This window comes from Drosophila nasuta, chromosome X (assembly GCF_023558535.2).
Source record: "Drosophila nasuta strain 15112-1781.00 chromosome X, ASM2355853v1, whole genome shotgun sequence".
Taxonomy (NCBI): Eukaryota; Metazoa; Arthropoda; class Insecta; order Diptera; family Drosophilidae; genus Drosophila; species Drosophila nasuta.
This window is the reverse complement of record NC_083459.1, coordinates 10,229,192-10,255,442: the sequence shown is the minus strand read 5'-3', so window position 1 is coordinate 10,255,442 and position 26,251 is coordinate 10,229,192. Positions and strand designations below refer to the sequence as shown.

The 26,251-nt window shown below is 36.4% G+C and overlaps 1 protein-coding gene across 1 annotated transcript; it reads right to left on the bottom strand.

The window, feature by feature from the left end:
* Window positions 1-18,596: 18,596 nt before the first annotated feature.
* On the bottom strand, window positions 18,597-26,108 carry LOC132795384 (transmembrane protein 120 homolog). The gene is made up of 7 exons (XM_060806067.1): window positions 25,972-26,108; window positions 25,755-25,873; window positions 20,629-20,758; window positions 20,257-20,396; window positions 19,960-20,177; window positions 19,495-19,874; window positions 18,597-19,344 (listed from the first exon to the last, which is right to left on the bottom strand). The coding sequence occupies exons 1-7, from the start codon at window positions 26,038-26,040 to the stop codon at window positions 19,192-19,194; spliced, it is 1,209 nt and encodes a 402-aa protein (XP_060662050.1). The 5' UTR covers window positions 26,041-26,108; the 3' UTR covers window positions 18,597-19,191.
* Window positions 26,109-26,251: the final 143 nt, after the last annotated feature.

Below are 26,251 nucleotides of genomic sequence, written 5' to 3'. Positions count from 1 at the left end.
GAAGCTCAAATACTCTATAGATTCCAAATATAACATATATTATATAATATATAATTTAATATGTAATTAAATAAATATTAGGTTTAGGGAAAATATATTCTTGAAAGTTGTTATGATTGCTGTTCTGGATCAGTTTCTTAATAAATCTATAAGTAACATACAATATAAACAAAAATAAATTTTTTCAATAATCTATTAATTAATTCAGCAGAATTTCGACATAAATATAGCTTCTAACTTGTATGTTCAATTCTGTTTAAATTATGTTTTTCTTATTATTCTATAATTTGTATTAATTTTAATTTTATAAAACTCTAATAATATATATTTTATCCAATTATTCCATAATTTTTATTCATTCCTACATTCATAGTATATTAAAACGTCTATATTATATAAGCTTATAAAAAATAATATGTTTTATATTTCGTGTGCTATTTAAAAATTCTCATGATGAAAATGTAAAAATGTAAAAAAAGTCTGTGAATTATTTTATAATGAAATCACAAATCTTCTTTTCCACGAAAATTACTAATTTCTCCATAAAATATGAAGCAAATATGCTTCATTATTTGCGAAAATACTTTAATATTTTTTAGATAAATTTGTAATTTTTGTGGAAAAGAAGTTGAGTGATTTCATTATAAAATAATTCACAGACTTTTTTGCAAAGCTGCACACCAAAATTTCTCAATATATAATAAGATAAAAGATATTTAGAATGAAAGAGAGAGAGAGAGAGAGAAAGATATTTTTACAGAAAACAATTTATTGAATTTGTTATATTCTACTATAAAATAAACCAAATATATATTATACTAAGCAAAAATATTTTGATATTTTATGGGTAAAGTAATAATTTCATTAATAAAGAAGTTCTGTGATAAAATATTTCACAGGCTTCTTTTGCAAAACTGAACAATACACGGAAATGTATTGAGAAATAAATGTATTTAAAAAGAAAGCGAGAAATATATTTATTGAGATGAAAAAATGTATTCAGCAAGGAAGAAGGAAAGATATTTAATCAGAGAAAAAACTATTTATTCAATAAGTTATTCTCTAACATATAATAAACAATAGGAAGACAGAAGTAAAGTTGTACTCAAAGTTAGAGTATCACAATAATATTGCGAGTCGAGCAGAAGTTAACTCTATAAAGTGGATAACGGATTCAAATCAACGCAGCTATAAAATCAATTAGAGCTATTTTTCGGCACCCGCCCAGAAGAGCGACAGCTTGATGTGCAGCTAGAGAGAGAGAGAGAGAGAGTGAGTGAGAGAGCAAGAGCGAGAGAGTTTATAGCTACGAAAATAATAGGAGGAACGCTTCCAAATATGAAACTTCATAAAAATGAAATGAAATTGCAATTTGAATACGAGTTTTTAAGAGCCAAAATAGGATACGGGCATGCTATGAATTCTCTGCTGCAAAATGAAATTTTGCTATCATTTTTTATTTTTGGACGAAAAAGTATGCAACGCAAAATTATTTGAAGAGCTCAAGCTAAATTTGATTAAAGCCAAGGGAGAAAGCGAATATTTCATGCATAAATATACGAAATCAAAAATTGTTGAGCAAAAACTAGAAAATATGAAATATTTACGAGCTTAGGAGTTCAATATCCCAGTTTTATATACGCAAGTATTTCTCTTTAAAAAATTCGTAATTTTTGGATATTTGGAAAATATTAAAGTCTTTTATTTGTAATCGCTTTGGCAGATTAGGCGAAAGTACGAGAACAGTTTGATTTTATATAAATCTCTTAACTGGATTCAAAGGTATTGCCACAAATGTCTGGTGGCAAAATGTTGAAAATGTTTGCAACTGAATTTCAAATTCGAAGCACACTCAACTGCACACACACACACAAACATACACGTAAGCTATCGATATACGAAGTGAAGTGGAATTTAGCTCTGGATTTCTTCGTTCTTCGTCTTGTGTTATTTTGTTGCATATTGTGTGTGCGGTTTATGCTGCCCATCGGTTATTATCATCGTTGTACTAGACTACGAATCGTACTTGTGCTCTCTCTCTCTCTCTCTTCTCTCTCTTCTCTATCTCACTCTGTCTATGTTTCCATGTCATTCAGCGTTTGGCTTGAACGACACGCCACCTGGTCAAGTGGTTTGAGCTTAGACTTGAAGGCGGTTTCTCCGTTCGTTCCTCCCTTCTTTCCTTCGTTCGTTCCTCCCTTCGATCCTCCACTCATTTCACCGTTCTTCCCCAGTTCGTTCCTCAGTCCGTTCCTCAGTTCGTTCCCCCGTTCGTTCCTCAATCCGTTCCTCAGTTCGTTCCTCAGTTCGTTCCTCAGTTCGTTCCTCAGTTCGTTCCTCAGTTCGTTCCTTAGTTCGTTCCTCAGTTCCTCAGGTTGTTCCTCCGTTCTATCCTCCGTTCTATCCTCCGTTCGTTCCTTCATTCGTTCGGTTGCCTGTCTATCAAATGCCATCAGTGCAGTCAGCATTTGCTTCGCTTTGCCTTGGCTGTTGTTATTCCGCCAACACAACACGCCTCTCCCCCCGTCACATTCCCATCCTCATTCGATACCTTTCGAATTCTTGTTCTTGTTCTTGTTCGCTTGTCCTTGTTGTTGTAGCCGCTTGATATTTGTTTTCTTTTTGTCTCGTTGCTTGTTTGCTCTGCCTTGGCTGACGATGGCCTATCTCTTGCTTGCTCCTGTTATTGTCCATTATTACCGCTGCTGCTGTTGTTCTTCTTGTTGTTGTTGTCTGGCTGTATGGCTGTCTGGCCGCCCTATTTATGTACATGTCGCATTGCATTGCTTACTCGATGGGGCAGCTCAATGATTATAGCATGAAACCAAAGAATGCATAGAAAAAAAAGTGATTTTACTGTCAACAGCATTATCGGAAGCACACAAGCGGAGACTAGAACCTTAAAGCGTTCGACTGATTTCGAATTTCGAATATCGCAGGCAGCCTGCAGCACTGTTATTTTACATACTCATAAGCCTTATGCCAAAGAGCATAATTTTTCTCGTACTATCTCTATACATTTTCCTTGAAGGCGTATTTTCTGTCAATATTCTTGGAATCCTTGAATGCCCATCGATATTACTGGTTGTTCTGATGATAAAAAATGTATAGCTTGGCGATTTGTTGAATGATTTGGTTGAGTTATGGCTAAATATATAATACTTTACGATAATAAACGATAGATGGCGCCACTCAGTAAGCTTGTGACTTTCTGTATTTCTGCTTGCTGTTCGCCTGTTATTTCACACAGGTGGCCAAGAAGAAAAATAATTGCATCGATGGTTGTTAGTAACTGAATATTAGATAATTCTTCTTGCTGCTCACTTATGAGCGCCTGGTATTTCAGCAGCTGACATGTTAAATCACCTGAAGAGTGGTCATTTTACATGTTCTTTATATTGATTAGACTGTCTTTTTGCCAGAGGATCCTTTAAAATGCTTTTTGCTTACTTTTGAAAACACACTCACCGCCTGCACCTACAACTTTTTAGAACGGATATTTGAAATCCTTTAATGCCAATCGGGACTACTTTGTTGTTGTTCTGATTGGTTAAAAGATTTAGACGCGTTATGGCTAAAAAACGAATATATTATTCTCTTTGCGAGAATAGACGATAGATGACGCCACTCAGTACGCAAGTTACTTGCTATATTTCTGCTTGCTGCTCACTTTTGTCTGCCTGGTATTTCATCAGCTGACTGGGTACTTTTTAAGTAACTTTACTTGATATTTATGTTAAAAAGAACTGTCTTCGCGACAAAGTATTATTCTTTAATTGACTTCGGACATTTTTTGTATATATTTCGGAATTTTTTGACAATTTCTCTGTACTTTACGATAATATTATGGACGGATAATTAGAACTTTTGAAGTTAAATCGATACTAATAGTTTCCCTTATTGCTTTTTTGAAAATAAACTTTATCTCAGCTGTTTCCTTGCGTCATTTTAATGCATTGATATTGCTATGATTGCAATTAGTAACTCTATTGAGTGGAAAATTCAAATAAAAATCAAATTCTTTAACTTTTTCAAAGTAAAAAAAAGGTTGTGCCTAATATTTAAATAAGAACTGCATTGATTTTGAGCATTCACGTGTTATTTCATCAATCGGATTGCTTTTTTGGTCGCCATGCCGACAATACGCATACGCACACACACACACACACACACACACACACAACATACATATACACATACACATACAAGAGCCATCTTTAGCGTGCGCCTACAACGTGATGGCGCCCCAGAAACGCGCAGAGCATTAAATTAATTGTGGGAATATCTCAAGGCGGCCTCGACGAACTTCGCCTTTGTTGGCAGTAATTTGTTGCTGTTGCTGATGTTGCTGTTGTTGTTGTTGTTGTTGTTGCTCTCGCTTTTTACATTTAAACGGGCAGCTGTGTCTGAGACGCGTCAACATGATTAACGGAAATATTCATTTGTGTGCGTGTCTGTGCGAATGTGTGTGTGTGAGTGTATGCGTACTCACGCATATGTATGTGTGTGTGTGTGAGTGTGTGTGTGAGTACCTTGGCCGCCTCTGTGTAGTTTATAAGCATCAACTGGAGCTCAGTTGCAACCATTTTCAGCACTGTGCCAACCGCCTTTGTACGTTTTTAAATAAATGTGGGTCTTTGCAAAATACCCTAGAAAGCACCCCAAAAGAGCATACACAACTGTAAAGAAAGATGCTTTAAATACTTAAAACCGTTGGCAATAATAATTTTTGGAATTCAAATAAAATATTTCAAAATTAATTAGAAAATAAATGAAAGAGATATTATTATACTTCAGGCTAAATATTTTAATTTCTCTATACGAAATCAAGAGATCTTCAATTCAGGTAATATAATTAATATAAACGCAATTTGCGAAAATATAACAATAATTAATACACATGTACATATGACATGTATGACGTGTATGACGTGTATGACGTGTATGACATGTATGACATGTATGACGTGTATGACGTGTATGACATGTATGACATGTATGACATGTATGACGTGTATGACGTGTATTACATGTATGACATGTATGACCTGTACGACATGTATAACATGTATGACATGTATGACGTGTATGACGTGTATGACGTGTATGACATGTATGACATGTATAACGTGTATGACGTGTATGACGTGTCTGACATGTATAACATGTATGACATGTATGACATGTATGACATGTATGACGTGTATGACATGTATGACGTGTATGACATGTATGACATGTATGACGTGTATGACATGTATGACATGTATGACATGTATGACATGTATGACATGTATGACATGTATGACGTGTATGACATGTATGACGTGTATGACATGTATGACATGTATGACGTGTATGACGTGTATGACATACATGTCATAAAATTCCCGAAATTCCCTCTTCAATTGAGGTAATGTAAATAATATAAACGCAATTCGCGAAAATATAACAATAATTAATACACTATGTATGACATGTATGACATGTATGACATGTATGACATGTATGACATGTATGACATGTATGACATGTATGACATGTATGACATGTATGACATGTATGACGTGTATGACATGTATGACGTGTATGACATGTATGACATGTATGACGTGTATGACATGTATGACATGTATGACATGTATGACATGTATGACATGTATGACATGTATGACGTGTATGACATGTATGACGTGTATGACATGTATGACATGTATGACGTGTATGACGTGTATGACATACATGTCATAAAATTCCCGAAATTCCCTCTTCAATTGAGGTAATGTAAATAATATAAACGCAATTCGCGAAAATATAACAATAATTAATACACTATGTATGACATGTATGACATGTATGACATGTATGACATGTATGACATGTATGACATGTATGACATGTATGACATGTATGACATGTATGACATGTATGACGTGTATGACATGTATGACGTGTATGACATGTATGACGTGTATAATAATAAAAACGAAAGCATAAGTTTCTATAAAATTGGTCGAGGTCAAATAAAATATTTTATATTGCATTTTTAAAGTTGAAAATACTTACATAAGAAGATTAATAAGTTGAACAATAACATGAAATGCTTAATAATAATGTAAATTAATAAGTTCTTTCAAACATAATAAAAATACAATAGATGAATTATATTTTGTGTACTTTAATACACATAATTAAATACTAAAAACCTAAATAAATACCAACTACTTTAAATTAAAATAGCTTAGACTCAAGTATATTAATATTTGTGTTTACAAGCATTTAAATTCCCCTTTCTTGCACCTATTTTTGGGGAGCTACTTCATAAAGTAAACAATTGTTAAATAATTAGATTCATTAAAGCTAATAAAAGTGCAATAATTGCATTAAAGATAATTAATATTTTAGCTTTGCAAATATGTTGGACAAATTAACAGCGTGTAATTGAATTTTCTAGAGGGTATTTCAGTGGTCGTCAATCCCTTTTGGTTGTAAGCGATTCCAACTTGTTTTTTATAATTAATTGACACATGTGCAGCGGCAGCGGCCGCGGTCGCATGCCACGCCCTCTGTGACGCCCTCTGTCGCCATGCAGCCGGCGGGCAGCGTCCATCAACACTTGGCGCATCGCATTAACTGTTATTATTATTTATTATTTTCGCTGGGTTTTCACTCGCTCGCTTTCTCTCTCTCTCTCTTTGTCTCTGTCTCTCTGCCTTTATTTCACATGCTGCTGCTGCTTTTCCGACAATTTTCCTCATTTTTGTTGCTGTTGTTGTTGTTGTTTTTGGGGGCTGCGCAAATAATTAAACTAAAGCGGCCTCGACTCTGGCAGCGGACAGAGGACAAAGGACAACGGACAGCGGTCGCTGTTCAGGGAATCGCCGCCAATTCATTTTGCCGCATTTTAAATGCTGAAAGTCATTTACAAAAAAGGGATCAAAAGGATATCAACAGTGTGTTGGCAAAAGGCGAAGCGAAGGATGCATCAGCTGCGAAGACTGTGTGCGTGTGTGCTCAGTGAAAATTTATTGTTTTTGCCATTAGCGCTGGCAAATGCGCGTCGAGCAGAGCCCACAGAGAGGCCGAGTGAGATGGCAACAGCAACAGCAATAGCAAAGAAAGAGACAGCGAGAGACAGAGCTCGTTAATGTGCGAATATTCATTAAGCGCATTGTGGGCATGGTCACGATGAGAGGCGAAGCGAGGCGAAGCGAAGAAGACGCCCACGTTTTGTTAATTGTAAACAAACGTCCGAGCGACGCGAAATAAGACAATTTAAGCGGCGAAAATTAATGCAAATTATAAGAACACAACAATAAAATGCATTACAGTTGATCAATATAAGTTTTCACTTTACATGACGAAGCTTTGAGCACTCAATTATGCAACAGGAGTAAATACGAAGAAACACTTCATCAAATGACCATCTTACGATTGTGTATTAACATTGAAATTAAACTAAATAAATAACAATAAATTCAAGTTTTATTTAACTTCTTGAACTATGTAGTATATTCAAAAAATTAAATACCATTTTGTTGCACTTAAATTTGGGAAAATCATCATTCGATTTTAGAAACACTTTTGAAAGTCTCAACATTAAAGAAGTAAGAAAGCTAAATAATAGCAAAACAGTGCGGTCTTAAAATATACCTAATATATTATTATATTATAGTAGTAGTATATTTGTATTTTAGTGGTATATTGATTTGATATATTTTAAGAATTATACCGCATTGTTTTGCCCTTAGTCAAAATGGCTAGCGGGTAACTTTCTAACTTGTTTTTAATAAAATGCTTTCCTTGACTTTCAGAAAATAATTGGTTTCAATTCAGAGTGAGTTTAAAATATCGTGCCAAATAATTTTAAATTATTGCAATGAAATGTGAAATTCTGTGTTTGGCTGTCGAAACTCATCATCGGTTATTCGGACAGTTAATCATATCAATAATAATTTCATAAGATTATTAGAAATCGGCTAATAAACAAAAATTAGAGATCCAATCCAAAGTTTTAAAATTGTTGTATGCTTTAAGAATTTTGAAATGATTTAATTACTTCATTTCATCTGAAAGTTTGAAATGCTCTAATGAGTTTAAATTAATTAAATATGTACATAGTTTTCATTCAAAAACAATCTTTGCTTTGCATAGCTTCTTACTATCGATAACTCCTCTTTTGCCTACTATCGATAACTAACTTTTTCTGTTGTCGCACTCGAAGACGCTTTTTGCCCCTTTACGTATTATTTAATTTCACCTAAAAGTTTTAAATGCTCTAAAGAATTTAATTATAATTGTACTAAGATAATCTTTGGTTTTTATAGCATCTTACTATCGATAACTGAACTCTTGCCTACTATCGATAATTGACTTTTTCTGTTGCCGCACTCGAAGACGCTTGCTGCTCGTTAGCCAATTGTGTGGCTAGTCGTTTGTCTGGCCATTAACCGGCTTGAACTTTACCTGCATTGCCGCGAATGTGTCTTTGTGTGTGTCCCTCGCCCTTTCGCGAGGTTGTCTTCTCGACTGGGTTGACCCGAAAACTTTTACCACTTGCTGGGCCATTGTTTGTCGTTTTGTAAAATCGACGCATTGCCCCGATCCCGTTGCGGATTGAACTGAGTCTGCAGCTCTATGGCATCGGCGGCTGCTGCGACTCTACAGCAATTAAACACCGGGCGGTCTGGGAGCGCGTGACAAGGTGACCAAGAGCCATCGAAGTTCGTTGGCGGCGACAATCAATTTACCTGGCCGACGCGGCGAACTCTTGTCTATGGGATGAGCGGAGAATAGTGCAAAGAGAGAGAGAAGAGAAGAAGAGACGTCTGATAAATGAGAAAAGTTTTAATGCCGGGCGCTCAGGTTGGCTCATTGGCATTTTTACGATGTCGGCGATGTTGGAGATGTTGGAGATGTTGGAGATGTCGGTGGCTGGCCTAGGCCCAGGACAAATAGGCAACAAATGAGACGAGTCCGGGATGCTTAATAGAAAAGCGCAGCGTATGCAAGATGAGTGGAGCTGGAGGGCAGCTAACCGAAATGATGAGAGGGACGCAACGGTGGGGAATGGACAACAGACCCGCCGCTGGCCGAGTGGGGCACTTAAAACTTTTTAGCATGCAACCGCGGACGCTGCTGCAGCAGCAGCTGCAAACTTTTTGGGGCCGCAAACAAGACTCGCAACTAGCCGACATGCGGGTAAGGACATGGATGAAGATGAGGACGTAGATGAGGACAGAGGAAGTGGAAGTGGAAGTGGATGCGGACACGATATGAAAGGGCGTTGGCGTTGGCGTTTTTGCTGCCAGCCACCGCTAGCAATTAAATGCAGAGCAACAAGCTGAAAGGTTCATCGCTGATATGAACTATGTTTGCCAGCCCCTGATGAAAGCTTTATTAAACCAACGAGATACTCTAACTGGCATTGTCCAAAGCAGACATTAAATGAATCGATGGTTAGTACTCTGTTAAACACTTTTGAAGAATCAACGTTATTTTTAATTATTACATACTGCATATTATTATATATTATGTTACTCACATTGTCTTATCGTTAATGTAATATGCTTAAGTAAAAAAATGCTTAATTGACATTCTCGTTTTACGTTTACTTGCCAAATTGTCTTTCTACTATTATTCGACTTCAAATCAATTACTACTTCAAAATCAATTAATTAATATCATGAAACATTGCCAACAGAAATTTATCCACAGCTGTAATTCAAGACCAAGTTTTGTGTTAAACATGAATTAAATAATCTATTATAATATCAATATTTTCTGTTTGAAATATATTAAATAATTATTTTTCTTTCTTACTAGTTTTTAAATATTTAGTTACATTTCTTTATATTTGTATTATGTACACTTTTTCACAATCTCTTTACGATTGAAGTAAGCTATTCTAATTTCAACAGTTTCTATAAGAAATAAATAAACTAATTATTTGTCCTTCTAATTTCCTTCTAAATATTTGCTTAGATTCAATTGTTTATGGGTGTAAGCTCCTTTAAAAACTGTTTAAGATTGAAATGTGCTATTAAAAATTCAATAGTAACTTATTATGATTGATCGTTTTTTTTTCTTTAAAAACGTTTTATATTAATTTATTTAAATAGACAATTTGTAGAATTAGTAACTTAAGAACACAGTTCTAAACACAAACTATCACTTTTGATGTACTTAAAAAAAACATTATTATAAACTTCAAATTTAATTAACTTTGCCTATTTGAAAAAGTAGAAGTCAACTTTCAATTAAAATTTATTGCCTAAAACATTCTTAGCGTATTTCAGCTTCGACAAGCTTTAATTAGAAACTTGTTCTCTAATTTAACTTATTTTGAAATTCATTTTTTTACAAGCGCGCATTCATAGTTAAACAGGTCATTGAATAAAAAAGAGCAGAGCACAGTTTCATTTAACAAATAGAAAGAAACAAAATATAATTTTGTAGTCTGCAAAAATAATGAAATAAAATTAAATTTGTGAACTGACTGCAAACATGATGGATTTAAAAAGTGTTTTAAGGCAAGGCGATGAGTTTATTCCTGTCGAAATGTAATTTCACAAGAAGTCTATTTTATTCCTAGAATATCGCCATAGGGTTGTCACGTATTCGTAATTGATCTGTATAAAGGATATTTATGCTCTCGAGTTAGAGTATGTCCTAGGCAAGGGAAAATTAACAATGATTTTATGGGGGAGGCTTGTTTTTTTTTTTGTTGAGGCTGAGTGAGTGGCAACCAGCAAAAAAAGAAAACACAATGCTCTGAAAAGCCAGAGAGAGAGGGTAGAGAGGGAGGAGCCGAAAAAAAAGGAAACCCTAAAACTATGAAAGCATCTGACTGTTGACCGCCTGTGCAATTTTTGGTGACCACCGAACGCAGCGCGCGGCAACAAAAGCGTGACAAAAAACGTGACCGAGAAACTTTTCCTCTGGTGGGATGGGTTCTTTTTTTTTGAGGATGGAAGGAGAGGGGTAGTTGGAGGCGCCTCCACTTTGTGGCGGGTTTGTGTCTGTGCTCGTGGCGGCGCCAACAAATTTCAATAAATTACAGTTACATTTGCCAAAGTCAGCAAACGGACGAGGAGGAGGAGGAGGATGACGCTCGTCGTCGTCGTCGTTCTGCTCGCTTAATGGCTCCGCCGTCAACTCTAGGTTCCTCTCCTCCTCCTCCTCCTCCATATTCTCTTCATTCCCCTGGCCATGCCACTGAATGCATAATTCAATTTGTGTTAAAGTTTTGTGAGTGCGTGGCACTCGCGTTGTCGCCGACGGCCCTCGTAATGCGGCACATAATTCAAGCCAAATTCCAGCGGGTCCTACCAACCGCCCTCCCTCTGCACTCCTCCTTCGCCTACGCCAATGGTTGGGTCAATGTGTCTCAGTCAGTGCTGGGTGCATACAGCATACAACTCAGATTGTCAAATTATATTCAAGTCTGGCTTCTGGCCATAAAGATCACAGAGAGCTTTAACAGTGGCAGTAATCATGTGATTAACATTAAAAGTAAAAGTAAGAGGAGCAGAAACACTAAAAGAAAGAATAATAATAAGAAATGTAATACGTTTAGATATATTTCAGATATCAAACACATTAAGTGCAACTGTAATTGGGAGATTAATATTAACAGTAACAGTAAGACTAATAAAAAGAATAAGAATATAAAAAGAAAGGAGTAACATGTATATTAACATTTAAGATAGCAATAACAGAAAGAATAAAAGTTGCAGCTAAATTAATAAGAAGAATAAGAATAACATTACAGATGAAATAAACTTAGCAATTATATTAAAATTTAAGTTCTCATCAGGAGTGGCAGTAAAAGTGGGCGTAAAAGTCGGTGTAAAACATTAACAAGGCTAATAAAATGAATAAAAGTAGAAAGTATAATATGCTTAAAAAATATAAATGAAATAATATAAATATACTTATACATTAAAGATACCAGTAACACTTTGAATAAAAGCCAGAAACTTGCAGGAAGAGTTATAAGAATAACAGAAAAAGCTAAATTAGCAATCTGAGTAACATTTGAGTTATTATTAGTGTAACATTATCAGTGAACTTAACAGTGGCAGCAAGTATTTCAATAAGTAAAAACACAAAAAAGTAGCAATAAGATTTGCATTTGAATACTTAGTCACTACACTTAGTTAGAATGTTTTAAGCCGTTCTTGATTTGAGTAAATTTAGTTTTCTGTTTAACAATAACAAACCGAATATGAGCAACAATAAAAGTTAAAGTTAAAGTAGAAAAGTCAGCATAATATATGCAGTATCATTAACAGCAACAGTAACATTAACATTACCAGTAGCAGTAAAAGTAACAGCAACTGTAGCAGTTAAGCAGACAGTAAAAATTGGATCAACAACCACAGAAAACGGAACTGTTCCCTGAAATAGTCAAATTAATTAGGTATGAGACGTATCGCTTCCTGTTGATTTGTTGTTGAGAGTTGCAACTATTGGGAAATTGTTTTCTTTCCTTTATGTGGTGTGGCGAGGAGTGTGGAGAGGAGAGGAGACGATGGTTCGACTACTCGTGAGTGCAGCACGTGAAAGGCAAGTGAATAAATGCGGCAGCATCAACGATACGCGTGTGGCGGCCATAAATCAGAAGCTCCACAGACGGAGTCAGAGTCGAAGCAACTTTGGAGCTGATTACGTAGCCAGAATTGAGCAGAGAGCAAGGCAAAAGAAAGAGAGAGAGAGAGAGAGAGGAGGAGAAGCCACTGGGCAGGCGAGAGACAACAACGAAACTAACAATTTTGTGGGCTAACTGTGACGATGTTGCCGATTTTACGCTACATTTGCCGCACGATTGTCGCTGATGGGTGCTGGATGCCAACGTTAGTAAAGAGGAGGAAGAAGAGGGAAGGGGGAGGGGGGGAATGCGGAAACGGATGTGGAACTGGAAACTGGAGCAGCTAGCGATGCTAGACATTGTCTGACCAGGGTCCGCCTTGTTGTTGCCCATATTACATACTTGAGTGCACTTATTTATTTGCTTGTATGTCAACCTGCATACGTATGTGTGTGTGTGTGCGAGTGTGTTTGTGTGTGTGTGTGTATGTGTGACTGCCATTTTTCTATTTTGCGATTTCAATTTGTCTATTGTGCGGCACGGCCAGCAGACAAATGACTGAGCCAATGGCATGAGGCAGACGCAGAAAAAAAACCGAAGAAGAGGGAGACACCAAGAAAAAAAAAAAAACAGAAAAAAAACAGTCTGACTGAGACCGAAAGGCCAAAGGCAAAAGGACGCCCGGCTCCTGTTCTTGATTAACCTATTATGATCATTTGATTGCTCGATTTAATTTTCCATCGTTTTTTCGTCGTTCGTATTCTTACGTCTTCGTCTTCTTCTTCTTCTTCTTCTACTTTGCCTTTGCTTTCAAGTCACAAGAAGGAAGAAAACTTATTTTTATTTTGATTCTTTTCGAAATTGAATTTCTTTGATGACTTTTGGGCCTGCACAGTGTTTGCCTCGTATTGCATTCAACAGACAACAGCAACAACAACAACAATAACAATTGACCCTAAATTCATTTTCATTATAAGCTTTTGGCCTTCTTCCCCAACCCCTTTTCCTTCCTCTTCCCCTCAGCTGGATTCGAGCAGTGTCCCATTTTATTTTGATTTTGTTCGGGTCATTTTTATTTTTGAATTAATTTCCGTTTTTATTGTTGGCATTCGTAATTGTTGTTGCTTAATATGATTATGTTTCCTTTTTTTTTTCTTCTCCATTTAGCCAACGTGCATAACGATTTGTTCAAATTTCCAACAAGTTGACAAATAACTCATATATATAAAATAAGTGTGAAATGCTTGAACAAATGTGTGTGGCTTTCCCATATTAAGTATACGCTATTGTCAATAAATTATTCATTATGCATGTATTTGCAATGTTATATCCACGAATTGAAACACACTTCTTTCTCTATGTATTGCAGGGTATTGCATAAATCAAAAGCTGATTAAGTGTCATTTTTCACGCATAAATAAATTTAATTTGAATTATTGAGCAACAACAAACAACGCTCATTGAGAAACAATGACCACAGCAGCGAGGAGAGCAGCAAATGTTATCAACGTTTTCTTTGCCACCCGATTGCAAAAGGAGCATATTCAAAAATTCGACTTGTTCTGCTTTGATTTGCTTTATTGAAATACTTGTAATTAAAGTACAATACGAAAGTAAAGCAATCTTAATTATATAATTTCCTTTCTTCGATTGAATGTTTACTTAATAAGATTCATACTTAAATTTAAGAAAAGAAATTAAATAATAACATATCTTATATTTTATTTAAAACATTTTAAAAACAATAAATATATTAAAACTAATGCTCACTATTGTAAACTAAATATATTTGAGTTGCTCTAAACCAGATGATTCTTTTTTTTTGCTTACTATTTTTCGTCTAGTACTTCATCTGCTGATTTGATAATTTGTTCTTCTTGTAGTTTCGAATTTTTAAAGCAATAGACAAAAAAAAACATATTCTTTTTAAGTTCACTATATATAGCAAGTAAGCAAGTGAACTTCTGTCCTTCTGCCTTCTCATGACAATGACAGCTCTTCTGTTTTTAATGCCCGCTTTTAATGGTATACTAAGGTTATAAGCTTTCTGAAACTGGGGACTGCGTTACGGATTATCCACAAATCAGACAAATAGCAAGCCCATAGACAATCATAACGGCAAATAAGTCTTCTTTTCAAATGTATGGAGTGATTTGAATTAAAGATCAAAGATCGAGATTACTGTTCAGCTTCAACTGAAATGGAAATCACACGCAAAGTCCTTAACAGTCTGCTTTACGCCTTATACGCGATTAATCTACACTTCCTCATGCCCGCTTATATGGAAGTTCTCCTTAAGGTTCTATTGCAAAATATGCTGAAAATTTACGTCCCATCGAACAATGTCAACTGAGTACAAGCTGCAAATTGTCTATAGGGATACCTTGATAGCTGGGTTGAGTAGTGCAGGAGGTTCAAGACAAGTTTCCCCTACCCAAGCTATCGATTTCTAAAGTGTGACCTTAGAGGCAGCTATCCAAGTATTTGAAATATAATAATTGGAATTGCCCTAGACAAAAGTCTTTTGGCTGCTGAATTAAAGAGAAGTCAAATATCACTTGGTGCTGAAAACTTGACCTATCCTAAATATTTCCTCAAGACTTGTCTTTGAGGTTTTTGTAATTATATTTCTATTACTTATACTATTATTTATAATACTACTTAAATTAAAGTTGTAATTTCTTAATAAATCGAAAAATAAAAAGAATAGTTTGGAACTAATTAAATAAACATAAATATTTCTCAGTATTTTGAGCAGAAAATGTATGCATATTTTTTAATAAGAAAATTACTATTTTCAATTCTGTTTGATTAGGCAAAACTCTGGCAAACTCACCGATCAGCCCTCGGTGTTTTGGGCAGGCGACCCTAAAGCTATTGGTATGCAGTTTCTGTTAGCCTGCTCGCAGGCGGCTTTAAGCCAAATGCCAATTTTTGTTGCCAATGGGCAAATGCCGATGAGCTTTTCAATCGACTGTTCAACATGGCGTATGCTTATCAAATTAACGAATTACGCGCTTCACAATGCCAATGACATTTCCCGTATGCGGTTGCAATAAATGATAATCGCACCGACACAGAGCAAGTGTGCCCGCACACACATACAGAAGAGGAAAGGGGGAGGTGGTGGGGTAGGCAACGCTGCGGCAACAACGACCGAAAGTCGTAAATTCCAAAGCTGCCGCAGAAAAACAGGCCGAGCGCGAGCGAGCGAGTAACTGGCTGCACAGCACAACAATGCAAACAATGCCACAAATGCACAAAATACACCCCCACCCACTTTTGTCCCCCCCTTCCTTTGCCACAGTCAAAGCTAGAGACAGAGTCAGGTCCTGGACTCTCTCGATGGCAATGGCAATGGCAACAAAAACCCAGCTCGGAGGCCGCCGTCGCCGCCGCCGTTCGACATAATTAAAAGCGCGCGCCGTTTACGCAATTAATGAACTCTCGCCAAATTAGGCTGTGGCAGCGCGACAAGCAAATGGCCAGGACGCGACGCGATGCGATGCGACGTCAACGTGGAGGACAAGCGAACGGCCAGCCCAGGATGTCCCCTCAATGACCGCCTGCGCGCTGCGGTTGCGGTTAGTTCCGCCCCCTTCTCTTTCTCTGGCATTCTCGTCGTCCATATGCCACATCCTGCATCCCACATCAAGAGAGGCGGGGAGGAGGCAAATGGCGCCCAATGACGGTGCAGAAAAACCGCCGCTTTTGCCGCATTGCAGGGCCTTTGTTGCAGATGGGCAGACGACAGCCGCAGTAATGGCCGCCAGTAAAACAACTGAGTTGCCAGAGCTCATTCTCTACCCCTCCCTCTCTCTCTCACTCTCTAACGACACGTCGTCTGTCGTCTAAGCACTGAACTGAATGCTGTGCAAAGCTGAAATCACAGAATGCACAAGTAATTTTAAGTCCCTCCCAATGAACTGTTGAGCCAACGAAATTGATTGCAGCAAAACATATAGCATACAGAAGTTGTGTGTGTGTGTGTGTGGCAGCAGTATTAACGACACTGGTCATCACAATTATCGATAACAATCATAATCGATTCAGTTGAACATGCAAATACTACACATGTCGTATACGTAATATTCCATCTGTGAACGCATTTGTCAAGTTAATGAAACGTAACGAAAACTAACAGTTTTTTAGTTTTGTTTTTTTGTTGATTTCGTTGTGAACCAACTTGCGGTGGCTTTGAACCGGTTTTGCTGCAGAATGTGACGAGTTTCGAATATATAATTAAATACTGGTTGTAGCTAGAGCTACATACGCATTAGTTGGTGAATGGTTTTTTACTGCTTCACCCCAACTATTAGCAACTGGCAATATAACTAATTAATATAGTATCTTAAGCTGGAAACTTTGATAGGAACAAATTGAAAGACAACTTGAAATTTGAATTCTAAACTCTGAATAAATAATACAGAACATGAACTATGAACGTGAATGAAATATTCCGTTGCCAAAATGATCGGAAAAGATTAAGTCTGAAAATGAAATTACACAGTCTAAATTAAAATATGAATCATGAACTAAACACGTGAAAGAAATTTTCCATTGCTCAAGCGGCCTGAAACGATTTCGTTACGTCTACATAGATTTTTAATGTCTATTGATGTTTTTTTTTATACCCGCTACCCATAAGAAATGAATGTAATAGAAGAAATGTATGTAATATGCAAAAGAAGGCATATCAAACCCTATCTCAGAGATAGAAGAGATAGGAAATGTACATATAATTGGACAACACTTGTTATGTCTTAGATACTCAGTATATTTTGTACACTATGGTATCTTTCGAATGCAGTTGGTATATAAGTTTACAGTAATTGTTGTTTGTCAAATTTTCTTCACATCTGTTGCTTAGTTAAAAGAGTATAATCAGTTAAAAATACCAAACATAGCCTATATTTTAGTATTTTTGTGGTATATCAATTTGGTATATTTTAAGAATAATATCGCACTGTTTTACTTCTATTCAAAATGAGTCAAGCACATTCGACTGTAGCACTCTTACATGTTTTATATATACCATATACATATTATATGTATTTTTAGGTTCATATAAACTAATGTGAAGTCTAAGAATTTTTCTATTTTTATTTTATGAACTTTGAAAATGTAGTAGATTAGTACATTTGACTGTAGTCTTCCGTCACTACGATTAGAAACATATGCTAAGGGTAATATTATATTTCGTATGAAAAATCCGAGCTGTCATCAAAATGCAGAAGACAGTTGAAAACAGTTTTGTTTGCGGTTTAAAGGCCTTTTTGACCTTTTAACTAATAAGTATGAAACGTGAAAACACTTCTCACTAATAGCTGTCATTTTGTAATGATAGTTTCACTCATGAATGAATCGAAATCGATTTGGATTTCGACCTCCCCGTAATGCATAATTTGTCAGCACTTTTCCAACACCGTTCACTACTAATCTATATATCAATGTTGCGACATTTTTGTCATTCATTTATCAAGCACTTTACGCTTTCTGAAGAACATTTCAAGAGAGACAATGGCAAATAGTTTCGCAGTTGCTGCAACAGTTTTTGCATTTTGTGTGTTCATATAGAATTTTCATTAAAATCGGATTAAATTCGATTGGCAATTGTGGCGCTGTGAAGAAAATGTTGCACTCCAGCGAATGGGGGGGATGGGGAGCAGGGGGTAAAGTCAACCAATGAAACCACAAATACCGAGTTGCAATCGAAATTTGTGAGTACACAGGAATTGTTGAATGATTTTTCGGGTAGCAGCACAAAATGCCATAATGGGGGGCAACTTTAAATGCCGCTGCTTTACACGCAATTCAATAATTTGTGGTCAATGTCATCAATGTAATTACAATTGCCCCACAAACCATGAAACACACCCCCCACCCCGCCTCTTCCTCTTCCAGCCACGCACACAAAACAGAAACAGAGAGAAACGAATCAAACCCCAAACGCAAAAACCAAACCAAGCTGAAAAGTACACAGAGAAATTGAAACAGACTTCGATTGTTGTTATTGTTGTTTGTGTCATTTTGTTGTTGCCATTTTGCCACTGTTTATTTTTGTTTATTTTCTTGTGTAGTGCAATTTCTTTTCATTCAATATCAATTCGCTTCTCTGGCGCACAAAACTTTACAATTTCATTTCACATTTCACATTTTTCTCCATCACTTTTGCTTCTCATTCTTTTCTGACTACAAGTGAGGATAGCAATAATAATAGTAATAATAATAATAATCATAATAAAAAAAAAAATACTTATAAACACGGAAAAAAATATATAAATGTACATAGTTGGTATATAAATTTACAGTAGTTGTTGTTTGTCGTTTTTTCTATTTTCTTCACTTGCTATTTTGCTGTTGCTTAGCTAAGAGCATAATCAATAAACGCGCGATAAACCGAAACGGGGGGTGTAAAAACTTCCAACTTAACAGTTAAATTAATAAATTAAGGGTTCGCGAGCGAAAGAAAAAAAAAAGTATACATTTGTTGTATATTATATATATGCATTTATATATATATATACCATATATATAGATAGTGTGATTGAGAACTTGAATCTCTCAAAATGCCACAGTTTCTCAGTGTTCAGTGTTGTTTAGTTGGCCTTCTTCTCGGACTCCGTTGGCGTTGTGGCAGCTTCTGTAGTTGTTGCTGCCGCATCTGTTGTTGTTATTGGTGTGGTTGCTGCTGCTGCTGTTGCTGCCACAGTGGGGGAACTGGCCGAAAGGTCCAAGTCACTGGCGCTGTTCTGTTGTGTGAAAGATAAAAGCCGCAAGTTGAAAGTCGCGAGAGATTAGTGAAATTGCAATTGAAGTGTCGATGCAAATAAATCAAAAGAAATCAGCGAAATGTTCAACTCTCTCTTTTTCTCTCTCTCTCTCTCTCTTCTCCAACTTACCTTCATCTCCTTGCGCAGCTTCATGGACTTGCCCATGGACTGAAGGCGATAGCGTTCCTTGGCACGCTCGCGTATCTTTTCGGGCACCACCCACAACGTGGTGGCCATGTTGCCGACGAAGAGCAACAGGAACAGACCGGACATCACCGACACATGCCACGGCGCATCGGGGGGCGTGTAGGCGAGCTTGTAGAGCGTCCAGGCATTGTACGCCTGGAAGGCATAGCCGATGAACAGGAAGGGCAAGAGGAAGCTCAGACCGCGCCACATCCACGAATGGAAACCCTCGATGGTGATGTCCATGTTGTGACGCTCGCCGAGCGCCTTAAGTCGATACAACAGACCCTTCTGGTAGCCAAACTGCAAATACTGGACAATGCCTGCAAGTAGAGAGTGAAAAAGAAAAGAAAATACAGATACATCCAGATAGATAGCTGGAATATAGTATATATTGTATTTACTTACTGATGTACACATTGAAGTACATGAACTGCTGGCGAAAGAGTTGCCAGTGTTCGCCTTGGGGCCAAACGAGCAAAACACCAGCGGCCACCGTCGATATGAAGTGATGGGCACGCCACCAGCCCTTGATCCTGGAGCCATTCACCTTCAGTATGGACTCGCGAATGGTCAGTGTGCAATAGTACCAAACCAGCAGAAAGATGAAGGCCAATTCCAGAGCTCTGTGTGATGGAAATGATGATGATGATGATGCTGCTGGTGAGGAGTGCGCGGATTGAGATTGAGATTAATGCCACTCACCTGTAGTTAAATATCAAATTGAAGAATGCCATTATCAGTCCAATAACGTTGAGTATTAATTTAAACTTTTCATAGTCATCTTTGTAGCGAACTTTGTCGTTTCTGTTCAGAATTGAGACGTTCACATCGCCCAGGATAATCTACAAGAAGTGAAAAGAAAATAAATAAGCAAAATAAGGGGACAAAAAACAAATTGTTGAAATGAAACGAAACGAAACGAAAGAAAAACTGTAGAGTAAACGCAAATTGGACGCGGAGTGCGGAAAACTGGTTTCAAGTAGCAAATTGTCGCTAGCTCGCTGGCTTGCTCGCTTGCTCGAAAAAGTTACTTCGCAATGCAATTTGTTGTGCAAAAGTGTGCCCAACTCTCACCTGCAAGTAACGACCCGATTTTGCCGGCAGCGATTGCTCAATTTCATGCAACTGCGCCTTCCGCTTCAGCGACATCTTTACCAGATCATCGAGCTTCTCCTTATCCGATGGCCCACCGGGCGACGGAAATCTGCAAAAAGTCAAAACAAATCAATTGTTTAATTCTGTTTAACTTTGCTGCTGCTTTTGCGTTAACCTTATTATATGAAAAGTACTTTCAGCTAGGGAATCGAGTTTGAAAGTAATTGCAAAATGTGATTTAATCTGGATTTTTTCATTTAACTTAAATTACTATAAATACGGGTATTTAGATTTATCCAGCATATTGTTGCATGACCCAGAATTCCCTCATAATTCAATTGCAATAATAATAATTAAACAGCAAAAGTTCCATCATAATTTCATGCGCTCGAACTTTAAAAGCAAGTTGAAACAAAGCACAGTTAATTGCTAAAGTGTGATGAGATATCATTAATTATCATCAAACTTTTTTGTCAGAGCTAATTATTGTCATGTTTGTGCACCTTGCGCTTAATACGAAAATTAATTTGTTTTTGCACGAAAAAAGAAAACAAACAATTTTCTGAAGGTTACAAAAAAATAAGCGAATAAGAAAGTTACAGTCGAGTTTGCTCGACTGCGAGATAAAAGCAAAGCAACGCGGAAGCTGAATTATCGTTAAAATATACCAAATTAATATATACAAATTACTAAAATATACCAAGAGCTGTGTTTGGTATTGAGATGTATTACTGCACTGAACATATAATACATTAAAAAAATATAACACTTGTATCAATAAAAATATACTAAATTAATATACCATGAATGTTAATATATACCAAAAGGTATATTTGGTATATATAGGCTATTGTATACAAAATAATATACACAACAATGTATGCTACTGGTATTGTCCATAAATATATATACCAGAAATACTTAAAAATACCAAAAGCCATATTGCATATATGTATAGATATACTGCTGCGTTAAACATAATATACAGTTCCCGATTTTAAACAACATATCGGTGTAACAATATACCAAATTAATATATGGCATAATTAAAATATACCAATAGTCATACTTAGTATATGAATATACTATTACATTTAATATAGGACCATAGTATATGAATATACTATTACATTTAATATAGGACCATAAAGTACAATATAACTGGTTGTGATGACGGTCATCAAAATATTAAACAAAATACTAAAATATAAATACTATACTTGTATACAAAATACTAATTAAACTAACATTAAAACTGAAATTTTGTATAATTAAATATAAATTATACATAATAAATATCGAATCGTTTTTAGTAATATCCAGAATAGCTTTAAGCTTAAGTTTTGTTAGGGGCAAAAGAAAAAGACATTTCTTGCACAATTGATTGAATTTGGAATTTGGTTTAAAAATGAAATCCAAATCAAAATCAATTCACCTCGGAAATTTCAATTTGGTTGCACGTCAAAGTTCAATTTAGACATAATTGATAGTTATCTACATAAATTATAGATGTACCCAAAACTATACATAGAATATTCACATCTATACATCAGTCTGAACGACGCTTTTGTTGTTTCACCTGTGTTTCACTTTTATTAGTGCTGGGGCATTTTATCAATTGCTTGCATAATTCATGTTTTTATTTTTAAACATCCAATAAACGATAGGGTAAAAAAAAGTAACGCTGATAAGCGGACACATACGACATACGACATTCGATACGGTTCGATTTGGTTTCCCGTTCAGCGGGCAAAAAAAAGAATTTGAAATACTTTTTGCTAAAACTGGAAAGTACTCGAATGGGGCTCGTCTGATAAGTTAGAACATTGTTTAACGTACTATAATCAATGGAATTACTTGCAAATTTGCTAAATCAATTATGTAATGCAAACACACACCGGAAGTTGAAGACGCACAAATGTGGCTTATGGCATCAAAGTAAAGCTCGAGGTGCGCAGCTTAATCTATCAAGATTGTCTTTTGATATATTATTGACATGGCATGAACGAATTCAATGTCAAGTGGAGTTCACGTAGCATTTGTAATATTTTTGTTTTGTTTGGTATAAATCTACGTTTAGTTTATTTATATAGCATACTATATACACATCATATGTGAATTTGCTTTCGCTTGAAAACGTGCTCTAAAAATAGCATTATTTCTATGTGAATAGTTTTTTGTTGTTCATAGTTTTTTTTAGTTATTTTTTCATTTGCACACGCGCCAAAGTCGCGTTACCGTTGCGGTCATTAGCGTGGCACTTAAAGCGAGGATTTCGCAATGCAAATGCTGATTGTTTATGAACATTGCACACCTCTCTCTCTCTCTCTTTCTCTCTCTCTGGCTAGCAAATGAACTAAATAAACGAAAACACAACAACAAGATCAATTATCAGAGTGCTTGTCAGCTGTCAACAATTTGCATATTGCAATTAAAATTAATTGTTCAAAAACTCAATTTTGTGGTGTTGCACCAAAAACCGCTCGAAAAATCATTTCATTTGCACTCCGCGCGGTAAAAATCGCTTCAAATTATTTCATTTATTTTCCATGATATATTCTCAAGTGCGCACTGTCCATCTGTCTTTCTGTCCGTCCGTCTCTGCTTTTGTTTATGTTTGCATAATATGTGCTTTGCTGTGCGTAGAATCAATCTGGCAAACAGCTGAGCCCAAGGCCAAATTCATATATACAATGTATATATGCATAATACTTAGTGTAGGGAGAGAAGTCCAAGAGCAACAGACGTTGTGACAGCGATACCCTAGCGACTAAAACTGCTTCGTAAGCAACTCACACACACACACACATATGCTTGCATTCATAATTGTGGCGTCAAACAACGAACTCCACATCAACTGCAGCAATTGGGCCTTGCACAGTGGTACAAAGTTGCAAAAATTCATGCAGCTATCAGCTGTTGACACTTCAGAATGAATTCAGGAACACACAAAGTTCAATTGCAAATAGTTGAAATTGAATTCCATGAGTCAGATAATTATAAAAATAATTAAGTAATCGCAGCAATAAATAAAAAAATAAAACTCAACTAAAACACTTAACACAACTAATCAGTTTGAATATCGCCCTGCTTAAACCAAAACACAAGGTAGTCTAAACAAAGCGCGATAACGATTTGCAAAACGGGAAATAGATGAACTATGTAACCAAAGGCACAAGTTTTATGATTTTTGGTACGTCGACAAATTTCGAATTATTCATAAATAAGATGATATCAATTGGGAGAGAAAAGAACGAAAATTTCCATTATGGAAATTGTAATCTCTAGACGTCTATTAAGATGTCTGCGGAGATTAGACATGAACTCATATTAATTATTATAGTAGTAAAAGCAAAGATTTGAAAAAGATTTTAGTAACCTAACATAATTATTCATAAATAATTAGTACTGAAAGATAATCTGAATTGGGAGATAACACATTAGGAAACGAAGATTTCCGTTATAGAAAATCGTAGTCTCTGTGAAATAAATTATTATGCATTATAGCAGCAAGTAACTAATATGAAAAATAATTTAGGAACTAATCATATTAATTCATAAAATAATCTAAATGGAAGGGTACAAAAAAGATGGAAAATTGTAATCTCCAGACATATATAGAGATGTCAGTTATATGAATCAATATTAATTATTATATAAGTAAATGATTTCAAAAATATTTCGGCAAACTAAATTTAGGGTATTAATAAAATAACCTTGTCCATTTGTATCTTGGAAATGGAGTTCGAAGTCATAAATAAATAAAAATAAACGATGAGAATTTCTTGGCAGTTGCTAATCGACTTTGCCCCACTGTAATACAGCTGGTCATTCAACGAGTTTTGTTTTGTTTTTTATTTGCGTGTGTGTGTGTGTGTGTTTGGTTGGCGTTTCAGTTTACGCTTCATGCAACAGCACAGGGTCAAGGGCGACTGGTTGGAGAAGCGAAAGAGAGCGCGCATAAAATTGGAAGAGAGTTGCCACACACACACACACACACAGGGGGCATGAGGTGGCAGGTGGCAGGTGACAGAGGGGAGAGGGCTTACTTAGTAACTAGCTGACCAAAGGTTAGCCTTCAATTACAAAACAAAACAGTTTATGACATCGACGACTTGGACGACAATAAACACGCCCAGCTCAACGCCAGTTGCGGAACAAAGTCTACAAATAAGTACGTGAGTTTTATCACAGGTTTTATCAGAAGAAACACACAGCTGTAAAAGCTAATTGGAACCGGCAAAGCAACCAACCGTCAACATATATCGACATGTGTAGAAGACGAGCTATGCACTCTATATGTATGTAGGTGTACTATATAATAGGTATTTAGTGATAAGCTCGCCTGTTGCTGTTGCTGTTACTCGGCGGGTGCTATCGATAAGGTTGCCTTCCTGACTAATTACCCAAAGACATGTGTTTTCAACTGTTTCAACTGATAAGCGAGCAAGCAACCAAATAGGTGTTGTGTGTGTGTGTGTGTGTGTGCTGATTAGAATACCTGAGTTCGGGGCTCTCACAGTAGCTTTAATTGATGGCAGATCAAATTCCAAATTGGCGAACCTTTAACGGGGGTTGTTTACATTACCCAACGAAAGTGCAATGACAATTTGGAATTCGAAACGTTAAATGACAAATACGAAAAATAATGAGCGTGAATAAATATAATTACCGTGAGTGTATGTGTTTTTAACTGCAGTACACACACAATTGTTTATTTATGTAGATGTAAATGCAGCTATAGATAAACAACAAAAAAAAGCAAAACGAAAACACTAAAGAGAAACTGAGAAGAAGCGACAAGCAATTTGCTAATTCATTAAAACATTTCTACGAATTTTGTGCGAATTTCTTTTGAAGTTATTTCCGATCATTTATTATATGACTAAGCTGCAGTTGTTGTTGTTGTTTATTTAATAACGTCACGCACGCAGTTGGAACTAAATTTATGCTCGTGACACGCTGCCATCTCTAGCTAAACGTAAATGCAAGTAAGCATATTTAATTGAATACAATTTTTAAAGGGTTGCCTTTTGCATAGTATGTGTGTGTGTGTGTGTGTGTGTGTGTGTGTGTGTGCGTTTAGTTACTGTTGTTGTACTCACTGTCGTAACGAGGCCGTTATTTGATTCATGCGATAGCGTTGATGTTTGATCTCGTTGAAGCATTTTTGTTGATGACTGTACAGCTGTTCCAGCAGCTCAATGTAGCGTCTGTTGCACGTCTGCAAAGAGTAACCGGGGCGAGGGGGATGGACAAACATTAGCAGCTGTTCGCAGTCAAACATCAACTTGCGACCGACCGCAAGCAAACAAAACTCACCTCAAGCTCTGTGTACTCGCGATTGAGTTCATTCCATTCATTGCACAGCGCTTCGATGTCCATCTTCATGATGATGATGATGTTCCTATTGTTGTTGTTGCCGTTCTTGTTGTTCTTATTACAATTATTGGTTGTTGTTGTTGCTGTTTCACTTATACACGTTGCCTATTGTAGCACAGCGCAACAGCTGTTTTGAGGTTATGGTCTGTGTGTGTGGGCGCAAGGGCGCATGGAACGTAGCGATGGGGACGCGCGACGAGCCAAGGGGGTCAAATAGTCG